This window comes from Patella vulgata, chromosome 4 (genome assembly GCF_932274485.2).
Source record: "Patella vulgata chromosome 4, xgPatVulg1.2, whole genome shotgun sequence".
Classification (NCBI taxonomy): domain Eukaryota; kingdom Metazoa; phylum Mollusca; class Gastropoda; family Patellidae; genus Patella; species Patella vulgata.
The window spans coordinates 40,492,488-40,514,569 of record NC_065882.2 but is presented as its reverse complement, the minus strand read 5'-3'; the positions used below and the strand labels follow the sequence as shown (position 1 = coordinate 40,514,569).

The 22,082-nt window shown below is 37.1% G+C and overlaps 1 protein-coding gene across 5 annotated transcripts in view; it reads right to left on the bottom strand.

The window, feature by feature from the left end:
• Positions 1 to 13,680: 13,680 nt before the first annotated feature.
• The window catches only part of LOC126818823 (protein HGV2), a 136,180-nt gene continuing 127,778 nt past the window's right edge, over positions 13,681 to 22,082 (bottom strand). For all 5 annotated transcript variants that reach the window (XR_008787858.1, XM_050546423.2, XM_050546425.2 and 2 more), the window contains 2 exons: positions 16,532 to 16,639; positions 13,681 to 13,888 (listed from right to left, as the gene is read on the bottom strand). Coding sequence is in view for 4 of the 5 variants with exons in the window: in XM_050546423.2 (XP_050402380.1) it covers positions 13,835 to 13,888; positions 16,532 to 16,639 (162 nt within the window). In the remaining variant the exon portion in view is untranslated. The remainder of the gene's footprint in view (positions 13,889 to 16,531; positions 16,640 to 22,082) is intronic.

The following is a 22,082-nucleotide window of genomic DNA, read 5'->3' as shown; positions in this document are numbered from 1 at the left end:
TGGCGTTGGCCTTTAACTTCCTGTACCAGAAGATTCAGAAACATCCATTGAGCAATTTTGAAAAAAGAGAAAAATAGAAGAGCATTTTCAGTAATTTAACGATTTTTCAATTTTTTTCAAAGTTTGAGGCTCTTTTTGGACCATTTATATCATTTCAAGTCTTTTACATTTGGATGCACACCCTTATTAGTCGAGAAATTATCAGATTTTCGAGCTTGATTCTTCCCTTGTGAAAAGTGTAAGGATGATGGATGGCCTGACAAAGGACAACATATAGTCAGAGGGGGTGAGATACCTAGGTCCTATGTACGCATTTGCATGCACGTAACACAACCCAAAACAATTGGAATACTTAATAAGTTCCCTATAGCGCTGCTGTCCGGGCAAAAATCCTTCATACCACAATTTTCTAAATTGATTATCTATTTCTGGTAATGTGCACCACGTTGATACAATTTTCTACCTAAGCAGCTGTGGGAGTGCCAGTCACATATTTTAAGGTGGGGTGACTAAATGGTTAACGCGTCCGTATTCCACCATGAGGTCTATCATTGAATTGATTGGTGTGGGTGTGTCATAGATTATACATGACAAGGACTAGGGCCTGTCCAATCTCCTGGGTTTCCTCCCACTGCGAAAGTTTCTGTCACAAAGTCGAAGTGCTGTGGAATCCAGAACCCTGCTGTACGTGACCAGGGCATAGGGTCATCTGGTTTCCCCCCACTGGTAAAGACCCCAATGCACAAGCGTATTATTGAAATGAAGTTTAACCATAAGTTATGCCCAAAATGACATATTTTGTGTCAATGGATGTTAAACCACATTTCTTCATCAGCGAAATCGGTATAAGAAATAGATTTTCACGATTAGCTATACTATTCGTAGGGGATATTTGATTTTGGGGGCATAATACTAAAATATGCAAATGACTACGAAAAAAGTCACTATAAAACCTAACAGAAGAAACATTTCCAGTTACATGGGACGCCCAAACGCACCAATAGCTACCGCATGGAATGCAGGTGATGCTTGGGATCATCATGGGGGTCCAACCCAAGATTTGCACGACTCTGACTTTGAATGTTACAGTCATTGTGGCATTGAATTCCAGGGTGGAAACATCAGTTTAATTGTTTTAGTGACCAGAAAACAAATTTTGATATGCGTCGGCTTACCCAAAATGAAAGGTTACGTGCCCTTGGCATGCTACAGATCGGCACAACACAGGCGGTTGTGGCGCGTACGATGAATGTTTCTCAGTCTGTCATAAGCAGGCTATGGTCCAGATACCGTGATACACAATCTGTACAGGACAGACCACGCTCAGGTCGACCAAGGGCGACAACTCAAGCCCAGGATCGATTTATCCGTACCTTGGCCTTGAGAAATCGGGTCATCACAGATCAGCGCTCGTCTTCAAACAGACACTGGTGTGAGAGTGAGTGGCCAGACGATTCGGAATCGACTGCATAGGGGTCACCTTCGCGCCCGACGTCCTCGCGTGATCCCTTGTTTGAGAGATCATCACATTCAGGCAAGACGTCGTTGGTGTAGGGATCGTCAACACTGGGATAATCGACGCAATGTGATGTTTCAGATGAGTCGAGGTTCACTGTTGATTTTTTTGACAGACGTAGGAGGGTGTGGCGTCGTCGAAACGAGCGCTTCCAAGACGTTAACGTCATCAGACATGATCGATTTGGGGGTGGTTCTGTTATGGTGTGGGGAGGCATCACTGTTGCTGGAAGAATGGCTTTACATGTTGTTGCAGGGCGTGTTACAGGCCAGTACTACCGGAACAACATCTTGGCAGTCCATGTTGTGCCGTTCGCACGACGTCATGGCCGCCGTTTCATCTTCCAGGATGATAACGCAAGATGTCACAGGGCCAGGATCGTTACAGGTTACCTCCAACAACAGAACATCACCACATTACCTTGGCCAGCACTGAGTCCCGACCTCTCCCCCATCGAGCATGTCTGGGACATGCTTGGACAGAGGTTACGTCAACGTCAACAACGTCCTGCCAATGTCCAAGAACTTGCTGCTGCGTTGCAACAGGAATGGGACAATCTGGACCAAAATGACCTTAGACGTCTCATTAGGAGTATGCCACGTCGGATCAATGCTTGTTTGGCAAACAGAGGAGGATTTACCCGTTACTGACTTGGTTGTGATGCTGTGGTAACTTTGCTGTTTGACCCCGGGTATCATTTTACCCTTATAATGGTCAGTCTGTGCCTTACTTAGTCAGATATTGACACGTTCTTTGTATTCGCATTGCGAAAACTCAAAATTCCAAGAAATAACAATTTTAGTAAATTTTCAAATTTTGAAGAAAAAATGAGAATGACATGGTATTTCAATTCGGCCGTTATCGCATCCGCAATATCCCAAGCTGTACAAAAATATAACTTTTTCGAAAATCAGTTGGGAATTCACATAATTAGGGCCGGTTTTCAATTTTCGTGCACGTTAAAGATTTAACTGGGTTTTTTTTTAAATATTGAATATTTTTTCGACTACTTCCGGTTTACGGATCATTGTCGGGATAGATTTAACATGTTGTATGGGAACTTCACTTCCTGTACCAGAAGTTTCAGAAAGATCCATGGGACAGTTTTTAAAAGAAAGGAAACTCAGAAGATATTTAACAATATTTAGCAAATAATTGGTAGTCTAATGCCAATGTGTTATCTCCCTTATACCATTAGAAGAAGATATAACGATTTTTCGACTTTTTTCAAAGATTGTGGCCCTTTTTGGACCATTTATACTATACTGACTCTTAAGACTAACTAGAAATCAGCCCGATTTCTTCAAGTTTAGGAATTTGACCTCACAGATAATGGAAGTTTGTTGAAGAGAATCCTGTCATCAACTTCTCAAAGATAATAAATTGTCGCCCAATTATTATCTATTTAGATGGTGCAGTGTATAAGTGTCATATTACACTGCTCTATATTTAGAATATAAAAGCTAGATGATTTGGAGATCAGGCTCTATGGGATTTTCAATTGAAATTAAAATTAAAATTGAATAAGAGAATAAAAGAAAATAATCAAATTGAATGTAGAAATAAACAAATTTAATAATAATTTAATATAATAATTATATCATGAAAATAAAATTGATTCAAATATTACATAAAGTAATAAGCTTATTTAATTAGATGTAATATCTACAGCATCTTGTTTTAGCCAGGGCATACAAATATCAGGTTCTATGAGATGTTCAATTTAAATTGAATTAGAGAAACTAATCAAATTAAATATAGAAGTAAACAAATTTAATAACAATTTAGTATAATAATAAAAACCAGCGGCTGCCAGGCAGGATATACCCACATTTTCCAAGAGATGGATAGAGAACAAGCTAAAAACAAACGCAATTTTTTTGTACAATCAGGGGCAATAATCCAGAAATATGGCCTGAAATGTGCAAATATCAAAAGGGACTGAGATCTTTGGGATATAAAGATATGTTTGAAGTTTCATCAAAATGGAATAAAAATCGTGACCTCTAGAGGGTCCACAACCTTTGTATTACACACACTATTTTACACAATTTGCGTACAAAGAGCGTCCATTTTGTCGGGCAGTTTCATTTCGATTTTCCCGAAATTCGAATTCAACCTTCATTATGGTGGAATGGTGATGTATTTAAACGGTTTTTAAAATCGGAAAAAAAAATTGTGACCTCTAGAGAATCCGCAAACTAAACATGTGATTTTTCAAACAATCAGGGGCTATAATCCAGGAAGTTAAGTTCGGGTATCCGCGATTATCAAAAGGAACCAAGATCTTAGTGTGTAATGGTGATATATTCACACGTTTTTTTTTTTAAATCGGATAAAAATTGTGACCTCTACTGGGACCACAAGCTAAAAACATGATTTTTTGTTCAATCAAGGGCCCTTCTTTTCGCGAAATTCGAACTCAACAAACATTACGATGTAACGGTGATATATTCGAATGTTGGATAATAATTGTAACCTCTATAGGGTCCACAAGCTAAAACGTGATTTTTCGTACACTCAGATGTCATAATTCAAGAAGTTATGGTCCGATATGCGCGAATATCGAAAGATCTGTGGGTTAAAAACATACATTTCAAATTTAAACCAAATCGGATAAAAATTGTGACCTCTACACTGTTCACAAGCTAAAAACGTTATTTTCGTACAATCAGGGACCATAATCCATGAAGTTACAGTCCGATACATGCCAATATCGATAGGAACCGAGATCTTAGGGGGATAAACCTATATTTTCAAGTTTCATTGAAATCAGATAAAAATTGTGACCTGTAGAGTGTTCACAAACAATTGTGGACGGAAGGACAGAGGCGACGACAATATACGTCCACATGAAATGTGGGCGTATAAAAATTGATTCAAATATTACATAAAGTACCGATAATAATAAGCTTATTTAATGAGATAATATCTACAGCAACTTCTCTAAGCCAGGCTATAAAATATCTTACACTATTTTACTGATATACTTTGACATTGACCAATTTGATGTTATCCAATTTTGGACCTTTTTCCTGGGAAGATTAATATTCATAAGTAAAATAAGCGTTGTTGAGCACATTATCTTTGTATAACTCTAGCCAGTGGCACTTTACATTCACCTATGCATATTTATTTCCATAGAAAAGGGCCTATTGAGCCATCGTACATGTATTATATGTGACTACAAGGTACAATACTATTTACAAACTTATCAATTATTATTAAAGAAAATTTGATCCCAAAATATCTTATGTTCGTGCAAAAATATGAACATTTCCTGATTTTTTAAATACAGTTAAAGGTTACCTCAAAACAATCTATTTGTTATTTAATATACAGTATGAATATGAAATATATTTGGAAACAGGCATTGCCATGCAAGAGACGCCAACATTTTGCAAGAGATGGACAGAGAACAAGCTTTAAAAACAAGTTTTTCGTACAATCAGGTATCATAATCCAGGCAGACACGGTCCGAAGTATCGACTAGAACCCAGAACTTTGGGATGTAAATGTATAATCGGACAAGATAAAAACGTGATTTCTCATACAATTGGGGGTCATAAGACGGGAAATTAGGTCTGATATGCGTGAATATCAAAAGGAACAGAGATATTTGTCGGTATTGAAATATTTAAAATACACCAAAATCTGATTAAGAGTAACAACTCATTATGTAATTATCAGAAAATCATTAGAATTTGTTTGGCCCATGCTAACGTATATACAAAACACTTAATGTCATGTATTTAGCTGTTCAAGTTATCAAAAATCATTGAAAATCAATATACTTGTTCGTCTCAAGACCTTAAACTCTGTATCAATCTAAAGTCAATCGAAACTATTATATATAGGCGTAAACACGGTGTATGAATATAAAATCAATCAGTTGATAACTATCTGGCAGTAATTATCAGAAATCGTTGAAAATCAATAGGCTTCTTCGTCGGATGACCTTAAGGCTTAAAGACTGTGTATATATTTAAAGTCAATCGGATATTAACTTTAGCCCCTAGAGCGTCCCACCAGATTTTTCAAAGTGATAAAGGGCCATATATGTAACTCTGGCAGTAATTATCGGAATTTGGTTAAAATCAATAGGATTCTTCGTAAACACGGATATTAATTTAAAGTTACCCGGATTTAAATTTACCTCTAAAGGGACCACAACCTTGTATTACATACTTTTAGGCTATTCTTCAAGTGTCATATTGAGTAATTTGTATATAATAGTGTTAAGTTGTTATCTATCAACCTCATCATCGATAAATATGTTTTATATAAAAAGAGCTTTTTATTTTAGAAATTAAAATGTTGTCATTTGATACCCACAATGGCAGGGTTATAGCTATCAACATGTATCTAACTGAACTATTTATATCGGGGCAATAATGTCACTCAAGTTGGACATGTTGTTTAGATTAGCATTCCAGGCAATTAAAAATCAGTGAACCAGGCCAAACCCAAACATCCAAAATTTAGCTCTTTTTTCAAAGATTGTGGCCCTTTTGGACCATTTATACTATATTCACACACTATACCACCGTTAGGACTCTTAAGTAACAGAAGTTTAAGAAAGGAAATAAGAGAAGTTTTCGGGATGAAAGCATCTGAATAGACCCCGAAAATGAGAATACTAGATTTTCAGCGTCCCATTATATATTGCCTAACCAGCGAATTTTTACCATTTAGATGTCATAGGATCGTCCATTGTTAGGGCTATCCAATGACACTTTAGTTGTCACTTCCGGTACCAATGAAACCATTAAACAGGTTTCCACATAAGCATTGCACCCTTCAAATAAAATGGACGCTGAATCAACCAAATCCAGCAATATCAATTCATGTTGTACATTTGTTACATGTAAGTGTACAGTACTTCCGGTGATAATGAAAGTCTTCAATTAGTTTTATGAAATCAGAAATGGCATAAGGCATCACATGGTGAAAATTTTATATAAACCGAATAATAATTGCCACTTTTATAGACCAAAATCCTTGAAAAGTGACTTGTAGAAAACCGTCTATTTCTCTGCAACGGTACAAGTTAGAAACCATTTTCTGGTATCTGTATGATCGTATGGGTTCCATCTATTTGTTGATTGGAATCAAATATCATAATTTTAAAAACATTACAAATCAGACTCATTTGAATAAAATATCTGTTTTGAAGGCTAAAAATACAGTTTTTGCCAAAATGACGTTACTTCCGGTGATAATGATACAATTGGTGCCGACCGAGGCCCAGAGGCTGGCTCTATCATATCTCTTCTTGTCATATCAAGGAGGTGTTTACGAACCTCCTCCTTGGCTTGATATGGTAATCTCCTTGGTGGTTGCCTTATTGGAGAAGCATCACCGGTATTAATGGTATGTTGTATGGCAGATGTTCTACCGACATCGTCGTCATTCTTCGCAAATACGTCTAAATTCTGCGAAAGCATGTCGGCTGCTTGTGTAAATTGATCTGCAGTTAGACGTCCTTTACAGTCATTTAATAAGTTAGACACCAATGGATCACAAGGAACTCCATCTTGATTCATGGTAACGTGAGTCACAACTCTATCGACATCTTGTAAGAGAGCTATTGTAGTTCCCTTCTTAAGAGTTGTAATTTCACGTGTTGGGTTAAATAATCTTACAATGACAAATCCGTCTGTTCCCAGTTGCGTAACACTTCTACCAACTAGTGGAAGCTCAGACGGTGGGTCCTTTAATGATTCTACAATACTATCACCCAATATAACGGCATCATCAGGAATATCAGCTTTACGATTTATTATTTGTTCACATCCCGGTAGTACAGTTATGTCTTCAGTCATTTTGACGTGACAAACTCCAATACCACCCTTAACAACACAGGAGAAAATATCACCATTTAGATAAATCTCAGATTTCGGAACATTGATGATGACATTGGCATACTTGGCAAAGTCAAGTCCCAGTATAACTGGAGTCGGCATATCCACCACAGCGAAAGGGAACTTAATATCAGATCCACCTATACTCAAACTCATCATCGCTCTGTCGATGACATTTAAATGGCGAACCGTCAGCCTGTGTGATCTGGCAATTTACTGGAAGCAAATCGGGCTTGTCTGCGAATTCATTGTACGTGTCGCATGAACAACATTGATAGGCTGGCTCCAGTGTCAACTAATATTTCGGAGTTAAAGCCCTCAAGTGAACCATCTATAAAGAGTCCAGATGTTGCAGGACTAACGACGCTAATCCTTCTCTGGGTTATACTCGATTCGTCTTGATTAGTTGTGTCATGGTGATTGTTGTTTCCTATATTTGATCTCCGAGGGCAGGATGATGCATAGTGGCCCGACTATGCACAGGTCACATTTGAAATATCTCGTCCCCTATTCCCCCCTTCTCTCTGTAATTGAACAATTTCATCTAATCTCTTCCGTTCAGTTTCTTGAAACCTGTCTGCCAATTCTTTAATCTGTTCTAATTTCTTTATCAAATTTTTCAATTGTTTTATTTCGTCTGACTGATTTTCTTTCTTCTTGGCAGCTTTTGCAGGTCTAGATGAGGCTGTATTTGCTGATCGTTGGTTAGTGTCGTTAGAAGAAAGTATTGCCTCCAACTCCATGGCATGATGCAGAGCTGCATTAAGATCGGTAGGCTTTGCCTGACATATATGCATACGCATCTGTGTATTGCCAATATGTTGTACAAAGTGATCTTTGGCAATCTCCTCTAACATTGCCTCGCTCCCTGTGGGATACGCCAATTTAACGAGACGGCGTATAGCCTGTGCATAATCGGAAAGGTTCTCATTAGTTTCTCTGCGTCGGTCACGTAGCCGTACCTTGCTCAAATTGGCAAGTTCAGGAGGCTCGAACTTTTGTTGGAGGGCAGCTTTCAGTTGACTATAGCTGTGTATGTCTGAAGTTTTCATTGTGCTGAAAATGTCACTTGCCTTGCCAGTCAAGCTAATGGCCAAGAACTGGGCTTTTTCATCTTCATTCCAGTTAATCTTAGCTGTGACCTCGAACTGAATAAAATAATCTTGTAACCGTGCTTCACCACCATATTTGGGGGGCATCGCTATAGGTTTATTTCTTATACTGTTGTATGCAGCTGCTGGTATGTCAATACCATGTACTGGGTGCGTAAGGGAAGTTTCAAATAAGTCATTATGCATGTTACTTTCCGCAGCATTTTGTTGATCTGGAACAAGCCTTGTAGATACTCGCTCCAATATGGGATGTTTCTCCGACAGCCTGTCTGATATCCCGGTTGAATTTGTAGGTGCAGAAAATGATGCACTATTCTGTATACGACTAGAAAAGCGTGGAGATGAATCAACTGGAATTTTTATCTCTGAGACGCACCGTTTCTTTCATCAGGATACTCTGTAAGTACGGAATCCCTGACACGCGGCATAGCAAACGTCAGTGGCGTTGATGCATTATTCTCAAAGTGACGTACATTCTGAGATGCATTAACGGGAAGTGACGAATCTCGGAGAATACTGCCTGTGTTGTCTCCAAATATTGAGAACATTGGTGTTGCAAAGGTGTCTGACGCCAATACCCTAGGTGCAGGTGTAGGTGTGCGTCTGGTACCGACACTGCAATCTACCAGCATTCTCTCTAAAGTTTCAATGTCTCGTTGATAAGATTTCTGCAGATTTTCGACAGCGTCATACAAATCCCGGGGGCACGGTCTGCTATTGGAAGACATCATCAATTACCGAGTCTCTTCAATCTTCAAAAATCGTTAACTGTTAATCTTCGTCAAAACTCTATTTACCCTTTACACTCTGATAACAAATCCCACCTCTGCCACCATTTTAAAACTTAGTGTTACCCGCACACCGTCAGTCTTAAAAAATTATATTGTGAATATTAAATATTCGTTCGGTAGGGGATAAGCCAGCAGTAATTCGGGTAATTCGGAACGAATAGGACGGGACGTCTTGTCAACGTCTCTAACAATGTATAAATCAACGTCCACAATAATTTACTTTAATTAAAACACCATCAGGTACAAACACCTAAGTAATCTCACATTAAAAATACAATTAAACATAATACCTTTCAAACCAATATCTTCTATGAATCAGTCTTTTCAGTCAATAGATATGACGTATTGGATAGTCAGACCAGATCAAATCCACGTTATGTTGTTGTTAGTTGGTTGTATTTTACGTCCGCTTCTACCGAGGTGATCAGACGTTATGCAAAGCCCTACTTATTTACATCAAGATCCACATCAAACAACATACATAAATAAAATAACGAACCCCCGCCTCAACTAAAACAAAATAGAGGCGATAAAAATACCATATTTCCTAAGTTTTGGAATAACAGAATAATAAAAATTATACAAATTGAACATGTACAGACAAAATTACAAAGATAGTAAATTTTAAGTAATTAAGTTATCTCCCTTTGATCAACCCTACATTTACTCAATAAGTAAAATACATAAATGATCATAATTTCCGGCATGATTAAGGCACAATAAAAATACAAATAGGCACCGCTTCGGAAAAAACATTCCAAACAAATATAGACAATAAAATCATGAAAATAATCTACTGCCGATCCCTGCCGGTGAAAACAATATGCTCCCCTATGCTAAACAATGGGATAAGCACATCGCATAAAATTACTCGGCAACATTAAACATACTTAGGCACATATATAATTTACATTGACATTGATTCCAAATTAATTACAGAACAAGATTAATAAAGGATAAAATCACCAAATACTTGTGCCTACGAAAATATAATGGATTACGAAGGGTACATATGAAATGAAAATATTAGAATCTAGCTGTTCTGGCCACAATTCTGGAAGATCTAACAGAGAGGGGGTACCAAGCTACCGAGGTATATCGGTTTAATGTGGCCCAGGGGAAGGATCAGGTAAGCGTCGCCCTATCCTTCAAGAAGGGTACCGCACCTGAGGCCATTAAAATCGTGTACCTCAACCGCCGTACCCACCCCTATGTTCAGAGGGTGAGGCAGTGCGCCAACTGCCAGAAACTAGGACATACGGTAAAGTACTGTAAGGGAAAAACCGTATGCGCCCAATGCGGAGGAGAACACGCGGTGGCTGAGTGTAGGGTGGGTAGCAAAATTAACTGCTCAAACTGCAAGAGCAGCCACGCAGCCAACTCCCCGCAATGTCCAAGAATTCAAGCGACCAAAGCAGCGCTACGTCTGCAAAGCAAAGATAAACTTACCTTTAGGGAGGCAACCCAGCAAGTAAAATACAAGGAGAGAGAAGCAAAAGTAGTCAGAGAACCGGTGGTGGAACCAAAACAAGCTCCAGCAACGACTCTCTCGACGTCCGTTGCAACCCCCACTCCTAAAGGTAAAGACAAGAAGAAGAAAGAGAAGAAAATATCTGCCAAATCTGTAGAGGTCAAACAGAAGACAAAACCACCCATGGTCAACGCCGATGTCCTGTGTGTCATGATTAATTCAATCAACACGGTAAAAAAAAAAGATTAAGAGAAGAAGACGATGACGACGAAGAAACCACAAAAGGTGATCAAACGGTCAACCTTGCACTCTGTAGAATGATATCTCATGTTCGTTACTACAGCACTGGCGATATGCCCAGTTGCTTGCCGGTTTTAACACCAAAGACGAACACTAATGAGGTACCTCCTATGGAATGTGAAACGCCAATTGACCAATAAATAGACAAGACAGAAAGGCATCCTTTAGACGAATTGGACAAAATTATTTTTTTCATTTTTTGTCCGACCGGCCCTTCGGGCGATCGCCCGGTCGCCCCTGATTATGCCTTCGCCCGTGTCCGTCCAGAATTTGTGGACACTACTATAGGTCACAATTTTTATCCGATTTGACAAAACTTAAAATATAGGTCTAAACTTAAAATATAGGTCTATCTCCCAAAGATCTCGGTTCCTTTCGATATTGGCATGTATCGGACCATACTTCATGGATTAAATTATGGCCCCTGATTATACGAAAAATCACGTTTTTAGCTTGTGGACACGCTTGAGCCAGAGGTCACAATTTTCACCCGATTTTGATGAAACTTGAAATGCATGTTTATAACCTGAAGATCTTGGTTATTTCGATATTCGCGTACATCGGGTCGTAACTTCCAGAATTTTGACCCCTGATTGTACGAAAAATCGCGTTTTTAGCTTGTGGTCCATCTAGATGTCACAATTATTAACAAACCGTTTGCATATATGACCGTTACACAGTAATTTTGGTTGAGTTTGAATTTCGTGAAAATCGGACGAAAAGTGCCAGACAAAATGGCTGCCCTTCGTACGCAAATAGCATAAACATCTGGTATATCAAGGTTGTGGAACCTCTAGAGGTCACAATTTTAATTCAATTTTGATAAACTTGAAATGCATGTTTACATCCCAAAGATCTTGGTTCCTTTCGATATTTGCGCATATCGGATCGTAATTTCCTTAATTATGGCCCCTGATTGTGAGGTTTATAGATGACATTTTCTTCATCTGGACACAATGGAAACACCAAACTACTTGATTTCCTCCAACTGATAAACACATTTCTTAAACCGCTGGATAGCCCCATTAACGGACTATCATATGACATCTGAATGATACGATTTAGATGGCTAGAAAATAAATTATGCTACGCTGAAAATTCGCTGGTTAGGCAATATATAATGGGACGCTGAAAATCTAGTATTTTCATTTTTGGGGACTATTCAGATGCTTTCATCCCGAAAACTTCTCTTATTTCCTTGTAACTTAGAGGCCTAACGGTGGTCTAGAGTGTGAATCCAAATTTAAAAGCCTCATATAGTATAAATGAATCGTTTCTTCCATATCTCGGTCTTGTCCCCAGTCTGCTATGAATATCAGTGAATTGAAATTTTGGTGGTCAACCCTTATACAAATTCAGTACTCTAATGATCCCATACTAGCTGTGCTGTAAAGGGAACTTATCGACGAAATTTAGGGAATGGGCTACTGCATGTAGAACACCAGTGATTGAAGAAATTAATCGTGGTCTGCCTCAAAATATACTGGATTAGGGGGTTGTGGGTGTCTGAGACTACGCGAATTGATGCAATTACAGACCCTTGTACAATGTTATTTCACGTGTGAAATAGCTACCGAAGTGCTGCTTTCTGGGGGTTGTAGCTTATTCCAACACTAACGACGAAAACGCAGACAAATCGTTAAAATTGTACTTTTAATCAACGAGTGTCCAAAACTGGCTAACGGTCACAATAACGAGATAGGTATCGCTAGAGCGAGCCGGTCACCAGATAAGTTACAGTAGAATATAGAACATATATACAAGCTTAGGATTAAAATAATTATATAATAATATTTGATCAGAGATATTAAATTGGAAACAGATGTTTAAATACAGAAGAAGATATCGACATAGCAAGAACGCGTGTTAACTATAATTACGTACTGAGCGCCATGGAAAACGCATCACTTTTTTTCCCAAATATTTTATTACTAGGTGGTTTTGTATGTATATTATGCAATACTATGAACTATTGTTTCACACAATGCTCCCAAACGCAAAAAATATCGGTCCGTGTGCACATGAAAAACCTAATATTCACGTGTCTGGCAATAGCACGTGTAGACATGCCAGCCCGGGACATTCCCGTGGCTTCATTCCGTTGATTTTCAGTAAGTCTCGGCATCTCTAGCTCGATTCCTTCACACGCACAACAACAAATTACGACAGATTGACGTTTCACAGTTCATGTACTGCACATTAAGTTGAAAACATGCTTTTAAAGGGCTCACACACAATGCTGCACGTGAATATTGGGTTTTTCATGGGCATCTCGTGCATTTTTTTTTTTTGCACATGGGCCGATATTTTTTGCGTTTGGGAGCATTGTGTGAAACAATAGTTCATAGTATTGCATAATATTATACTGTACAAAACCACCTAGTAATAAAATATTTGGGAAAAAAAAGTGATGCGTTTTCCGTGGCGCTCAGTATATATTTAGAAATGTCGACAAGTATTTCTATTGAAATACCGATAGTGAACATCTCTACACCAAATTGCCACTATTTGCGTAGAGGGGAGGGGTCATTTAAATCAACAACAGCCTTTATCGCTTAATGAACAGGGTGACGACATAATACGCACACACTGAAATTCTATTGAATAATATGAAGTCAACAAACTGTTTAAGCCGATATTTTATTTATAAACAAAAATAGCTTTTACATGATATTTTCCACATCAGGTAACCGTGCAAAAAACCCTTGATTACGTTTTTTTTAAAAATACACACAACATTTGATGATATTATAGTTTTATACGATCACAATTAAGTAATCTCAAGAAGTGGTAGTTGCTTCCTCCATAGCTGTTGGCGTTTTATCTTTCGCTTCCTATAAAATATATTAAAAAAGCCAACAGTGAGGCTGATGTCCCCCGCCAAAATCCCAAAATAAATAGATGACACATTAATTAATCACACATTTATTTTTTTTCAAAAGTATTGAGCAATTAAATTATACACTAAGTTTCATCACATAGAATCAAAGTTATTTTGTCCTAAAGCATCGACCAATGAAATTGCTTAGCTTTAGCTCGAAATGTTAATCATTGAACTCGGTCAAGACATTCACCTAATGAACATCTACATCAAATTTAAACATTCTACCTCAATTAAAAGCAGAGTTGTTAGGCTTCAAAGTCTTGACCAATAAAATTGCTTATCGCTCCTTAGCCTAAGCAGAAAATTCTCACCATCGAACTTAGTCAAGGTAATGATATAATGAATCTATACACCAAGTTTCATCACTCTCACTTAATTAGAACTAAAGTTATCGTGTCCCAAAGCATCAATCAATCAAATTGCTTATCTCTGCTTACCCTAAGCAGAAAATGCTCATCTTTGAACTCCATCAAGGCATTCATCTAATAAACACCTATGCCAAGTATGAACATTCTACCTCAATAAGAATAAGAGTAATAGTGTTCCAAAATCTCCACCAATCAAATTGCTTATCGCTCTGCTTACCCTCAGCAGAAAATGCTCATTATCGAACTTAGTCAAGGTATTGATGTAATAAAACTATACACCAAATTTCATTACTCTCACTTAATTACAACTAAAGTTATTGTGTCCCAAAGTATCAACCAATCAAAGTGCTCATCTGTGCTTACCCAACGAAGAAAATGCTCATCTTCGCACACCATCAAGGCACTAACCTAATATACACCTACACCAAGTTTGAACGTTCTACCTCAATTCGAAGTAGAGTTATTGAGTTCAATAGTCTTGGCCAATCAAATCATTTATCACTTTGCTTACCCTGAGCTGAAAATGCTCATTATTAAACATAGTCAAGGTATTGATGTAATGAAACTATACACCAAATTTCATCACTCCCAAAGCATCAACCAATCAAATTGCTTATCTCGGCTTACCCTAAGCAGAAAATGCTCATCTTCAAACTCCATCAAGGCATTGACCTAATAAACACGTACACCAAGGTTGAACATTCTAGCTCAATTAGAAGGAGAGTTATTGTGTCCCAAAACGTGTGACGGACAGACAGACGAACCCATTTTAATAGTCCCCTGCTTTCTTTGAAAGGCGGGGGGACATTTACCTTGTAGACTAAGTGTAAAATACAAGGAACATTCCTGGATATCATAGATTTAGCTGCCAGGCAGGATACGCCCACATTTTGCAAGAGATGGATAGAGAACAAGCTAAAAACAAACAGGATTTTTTGTACAATCGGGGGCAATAATCCAGAAAGTTATGGTCTGAAATGCGGCAATATCAAAAGGGACGAGATCTTTGGGATATAAAGGTATGTTTTAAGTTTCATCAGAATCGGATAAAAAATTTGACCTCTAGAGGGTCCACAACCTTTGTATTGCATACTTTTACACAATTTGAGTACAAAGAGTGGCCATTTTGTCAGGCAGTTTCATTTCTATTTTCCCGAAATTCAAATTCAACCTTCATTATGGTGGAATGGTGAAATATTTAAATGGTTTTTAAAATCGGAAAAAAAAAAAATTCTGGTCTCTAGAGAGTCCACAAGCTAAAAATGCGATTTTTCGAACAATCGGGAGCCATAATCCAGGAAGTTACGTTCGGATATACGCGGTTATCAAAAGGAACCAAGATCTTAGTGTGCGATGGTGATATATTTTTTTTTAAATCGGATAAAAGCTGTGAACTCTACATGGACGGCAAGCTAGAAACATGATTTTTTCTTACAATCAAGGGTCATAATTCAGGAAGTTACGATCCGATACGCACGAATATCGAAAGGAACCAAGATCTTTGGGTTATAAACATGTATTTCATCTCTCATAAAATTAGATAAAAATTGTGATCTCGAGAGGGTCCACAACTTTGATATACAGATGTTTACACTAATTGTATACGAGGGGCCAAGTTCGAACTCAACCAAAATTACGCTGTAACAGTGATATATTTGAATGTTTTTTTTAAAAAATCGGATAATAATTGTAACATCTGAAGGGACCTCAACCAAAAAATGCGATTTTTTGTACAATCAGGGGTCATAATTCAGGAAGTTACTATCTGATATGCTCGAATATCGAAAGGAACCAAGATCTTTGGGTTATAAACTTACATTTCAAGTTTCATCAAAATCAGAAGAAACTTGTGACCTACAACCATGATATATACCATATTTATTATGCTATTTTTTTAAATCGGATAAAAATTATGACCTCTATAGGGTCCACAAGCTAAAAACGCGATTTTTCATACAATCAGGGTCGACGACAAAATATGTCCACATGAAAATATGGGCGTTTTAAAATAAGAATTAACTCTTTATAAAGCTTTATTAAAATGTGAAAAACAATCTTAAAATGTGATACTGTTAAAATTGGTTATTTCTTGGCAAGGGCAGATGCTAGAAACACTTTTTTGATATCTACATGATTCATACTATTTGTCCACTGAAATCATATATCATAATTTTGAAAAGGCTTCTTCGTCTCATGGGCAATTAGGGCTAGTCTATACATTAAACCTTTTCTGTAACAACATTTTCAACAGCTTTGGCATCTCCACTCCCACCTATTTCCTGACGAGATTTTTTACTTTCCGCATCTGGTTCTGGATCTTCGTCTGGTTTACGCTGAAAGAATTACATCAAAACATACTGTCATTCATAATAAATGTAATTTTACCCACCAAAGCCCTAACTAAAATGCTAGGTTTTGATTCATAAAACAAGCCAACAGTGAGGCTGATGTCCCTCGCCGAAATCTCAAAATAAATAGATGGCACATATATTAATTGCACCTTTAGTTTGTTTCAAAAGTATCGAGCAATCAAACTGATTATCAACTATACACTAAGTTTCACCACTCTCTATCAGATAAAATCAAAGTTGTCTTGTCCCAAAGCATCGACCAATGAAATTTATTAGCTCTGCTTAGCTTTACATCTACATTAAGTTTAAATATTCTACCTCAATTAAAAGCGGACACTGAGAACTGCACAGATTCACCCTTTAGCAGTTCTCAGTGGGAGTTGTTATGTTCCAAAGTCTTGACCAATCAAACTGCTTATCGCTCCTTAGTCTACACAGAAAATTCTCATCATTGAACTTAGTCAAGGTAATGATATAATGGATCTATACTCAGAGTTTCATACCTCTCACATTAATTATAACCAAAGTTATCGTGCCCCAAAGCATCAACAAATCAGATTACTGCTCTTTTTTTACTGTAAGCTGACAATGTTCTGTTCATCATTGAACTCCATCAAGGCATTCACCTAATGAATGCCTACACCAAATTTGAACATTCAACCTCAATTAGAAGGAGAGTTATTGTGTACCAAAGTCTCGACCAATCAAATTGCTTATCACTCTGCTTACCCTCAGCAGAAAATGTTCATTATCGAACATTATCGCCTACCTCAATAGGAGAGATCAGTGTTTCCGCTAGCTTCAAAATTCACCGGTAGACCGGTCCACTCGTAATTTTACCAATCTGATGAAAACAAAATTTTACCGCTAATCAATCTTTAAATGTATTCAAATAAACACTTCATTGAAACATATTGTGAAAATATGCCAGGCGGATCTGGTCATGGATTGTATTGTGAATCTCGAGAATCGCACGTCTTTGACGCTCCATATGAATTCCAGGTAGATATTAAAATAATAATTGGATCATACATTTGATGGTTTCACAGACTAGTTGTTAGTTCAATTTAAATCTTCACTGAATATAATATATTTTTCCGATAAAATCTCCAATGCTGAATACCGATGACACGTGAAATGGCTGGAATTAGGTCAATGAATCAGCAACGATATTTCTTTTGCGTTTGATACATGTATCACCACCTCTATTGAAGGACGAAAGATTCGTCTGCTTTGGCACCATTTTGTGAAGATCATGCAGACATTGAGCAGCAATCTTCAAGACGGAAGAAACCGTCACCCAAGTTACTATAAATAGCATCACTTTTCGACACCCATGGTCAGCACAAGATTTTTGACGGGTAGACTTATCACCGGAATTCATTTACAATCACCGGAATTCACTTCGAAAATTCCTGATTCCCCCCACAAAACTAATTTATTTTAAATGTTTAATACATTATAATATAACAAATAACTATTTTGGTCTCTCCACAGGCCAGATGAAGGCGCTGTAGGTGTATTGATTTGGAAAGACTACAGGAATTCATTTCAAATACATGCGTCATGATTATGATAACGTAGGACGTGTCGAAATACCCAATATGCCTAACTCCAAAATAACACAAAACAACAATTTGCTCAAATTACCCAATATCTCCAAAAAAACACCCAATAACTCCAAAAATATTGACTGTGGAAACACAAAATAACAATTTAGTTGAATTTAAGAAGCCTCGCTGCTTTGTGCCCAAATCGGAGGTTCACGGAAGATAACTCCTGTATGCGATTTTTGTTGACAAGAAACTAATGTATACTTTCGTGGCAATTCGTTGTAATGTATTGTAATTAGAGATTGATTAATAGTTTATTAAAACAGTAATTATATGCATGAAAATAAGACAATTTGTTTGCAAAATCACCTTCGATGGAAGCGGACGTTAAACACTAACCAGCGGCTGCCAGGCAGGATACACCCACATTTTTGAGAGATGGATAGAGAACAAGCTAAAAAGAAAGTGATTTTTCCTCAATCAAGGCCAAGGGCCATAATTCATGAAGTTACAATTCGATATGCGCAAATATCGAAAGGAACCAAGATCTTTGGGTTATAAACATGCATTTCAAGTTTCATCAAAATTGGATTAAAGTTGTAACCTCTACAGGGTCCACAACCTTGATATACCATATTTTTACACCTTTCGCGTACAAGCGGCGGCCACTTTGTCCGGTAGTTTTGGTTTGATTTTCAGGAAATTTGAACTCAACCTTTATTATGGTGCTACGATGATATATTCAAACGATTTTTAAATCAGATAACTGTGACCTTCAGATCAGAAGGGACCACAACCTAAAAGAGGCGATTTTTCGTATAATCAGGGGCCATAATTCATGAAGTTACGATCCGATATGCGACAATATCAAAAGGAACCAAGATCTTTAGGTTATAAACATGCATTTCAAGTTTCAACAAAATAGAATTAAAATTGCGACCTCTACAGGGTCCACAACCTTGACATATACCATATTTTTACACTATTCGCGTACAAGCGGCGGCCATTTTGTCCGGCAATTTTGGTCCGATTTTCACCAAATTCGAATTCAACCTTCATTACGGTGTAACGGTGATATAATCAAACGTTTTTTTAAATCGGATAATAATTGTGACCTCCAGAGGGACCACAAGCTAAAAAAGGCGATTTTGCGTACAATCAGGGGCCATAATTCAGGAAGTTACGATCCAATATGCAACAATATCGAAAGGAACGAAGATCTTTAGGTCATAAACATGCTTTTCAAGTTTCATCAAAATCGAATTAAAATTGTGACCCATACTGGGTCCACAACCTTGATTTACCCTAATTTTACACTATTCGCGTACAAACGGCGGCTATTTTGTCTGGCAATTTTGGTCCGATTTTCCCCAAATTCGAACTCAACCTTCCTTAGGGTGTAATGGTGATATAATAACACGTTTTTTTAAATCGGATAAAAATTATGACCTATACAGGGTCCACAAGCTAAAAACATGATTTCCTTACAATCAGGGGCTATAATTCAGGAAGTTACGATCCGATATGCACGAATATCGAAAGGAACTGAGATCTTTGGGTTATAAACTTACATGTCAAGTTTCAACAAAATCGGATAAAAATTGTGACCTCTATAGGGTCCACAAGCTAAAAACGTGATTTTTCGTACAAACAGGGACCATAATCCATGAAGTTACAGTCCGATACATGCCAATATCGAAAGCAGCCGAGATCTTTTGGGGATAAACCTATATTTCAAGTTTCGCCAAAATCGGACAACAATTGTGACCTGTAGAGAGTCCACAAACAAATTGTGGGCTTATAAAAACAAAATTGGTAGCACGACTTACCTTAGACAATCTCTTCATGCCAGATGAATAGAGAGAGAAATGGGGTTTAACGTCCACTTGACACAAACTAGGTCATTCGGGACTAACATATGGTTCAATTTTATTTCAATCATTCGCTTGCGGCTTGCGCGTAGGGGTCTTTAGCAGTGGGAGGAAACCGGAGGACCCGGAGAAAACCCACGAGGTTGGACAGGCGACTCAATGACAGACCGTATGATACAGCGCGCGCGCTAAACATTCGGCCACCCAACCCCCCGCCAGATGAATAACAATATGTATCACTTGATATTCCATCAAAATGACAGGACAATCTCGCCTGCAAACACCACAAGGCTAAAATAAAAAGGCCATACTTGAGTATTTAATCTTTCTTTCTACGAGTAGCCATGTGTATTGCTAAAGATATTAAAGACAACGATTGGCAATGATTATAGAAATAATTGCAAGTGAGGTGTTGGTAAATGCGGTCGAACCATTTATATCAATTTTATGCCCGGGAGTAGCCCACAGACGGGTCTTCCCATGTCAGTATTTTGTGTGTAATGTGATTGTTGTTTATTACAGATTTCAACAACAACCACAATGTGGTAAGTTCCTGTCTATGATTAGAGACAATCAACAAAAGGGCTCGGTCAACAAACAGGTTAAACATAAATCTGAACTTCATATCCCAGGCAAATCAATTATTAAAATAACTACTAAACAAGTCAGTGTTGATTTAAGGAATAATCAGTAAGGATTAAGCCGGAATTGTGTGACCCCTGTGTTTTTGCGTCTCGTTAGTGGCACGAGACAACTTACAATTACACTTTATTTAATCTGGACTGCTTCATGCTACAAAGGATTATCTATGAAAACATCCAAACCATTATTGATGAGACTTTTTTTGATTGGTTTATTATTACCAAGTTAATTTTCGACTAAACTTAGCTCATCTACACTGCGAATTTTTGCTCCACATTCAAGAAATGTTTGATTTGACATTTTACATAGATTACTGCCGTGTTCTTATCATATTGTGTTTCCCTGAGTTGACAATCTGGAAATATCGTTTTACAGCAGATACATTCTAGTATTAATATTAATGGAAAATATAAGTAAACACAATTGTCTTGGGGCGAATTCCGATTTTCTCAAAGTGATTTCCGGTGTTTTAAAGTAATTTATTATTAATGTAAAATATTAGTAAATACAAAGGTCTTAAGTGCGATTTCCGATGTTTTTTTGTTTTCAAAGTGGATCCCGGTGATTTAAAGTAATTTATTATTAATGTAAAATATTAGTAAATACGAAGGTCTTCAGTGCGAATTCTGATATGTTGAAAGTGAATTCCTGTGATTTTATGTGTTTTAAGTTTTAAAGTTTAAAACACATAAAATCACCGGAATTCACATTGAAAACATATAAACACAGGAATTCACTTTCAACATATCAGAATTCGCACTGAAGACCTTCATATTTCCTAATATATTAAACACTAATAATAAATTAAAAGTAATTCAATATTAATATTAAAGGAAAATATAAGTATATAGGAAGATCTTACGGGCGAATTCTGATATCTTCAAAGTGAATTCCGGTGATTGTAAGTGAATTCCAGTATATTTTTTTGGTCAAATAATATTGTTAAGTTAAAATTAGGACTGAAATGCTGATATAAAAGAGGCTTTAATTTGATGAATTACAAATAGGTTCTACACATAATTGTTTTAAAACATCTCAAATTTGACGAGTTACAAGATTTTCTCCACATGTCGAGTAATCTCCCTTTAATGATCAAAATATCGGATTTAGAATCATATTAGATTTTCATTTATTTATTTCAAAACAAGTTACGATGTCGATGACTGAACGTGACAATCAACACAATTTGCAATTATGAATAAATATAGCTATAATATTGGATTGTTTACTGCACTATATACACCATAATATGTTTCATGCATATAATTACTGTTTTAATAAACTATTAATCAATCACTATTACAATACATTACAACGAAAGTATACATTAGTTTTTTGTCAACAAAAATCACATACACG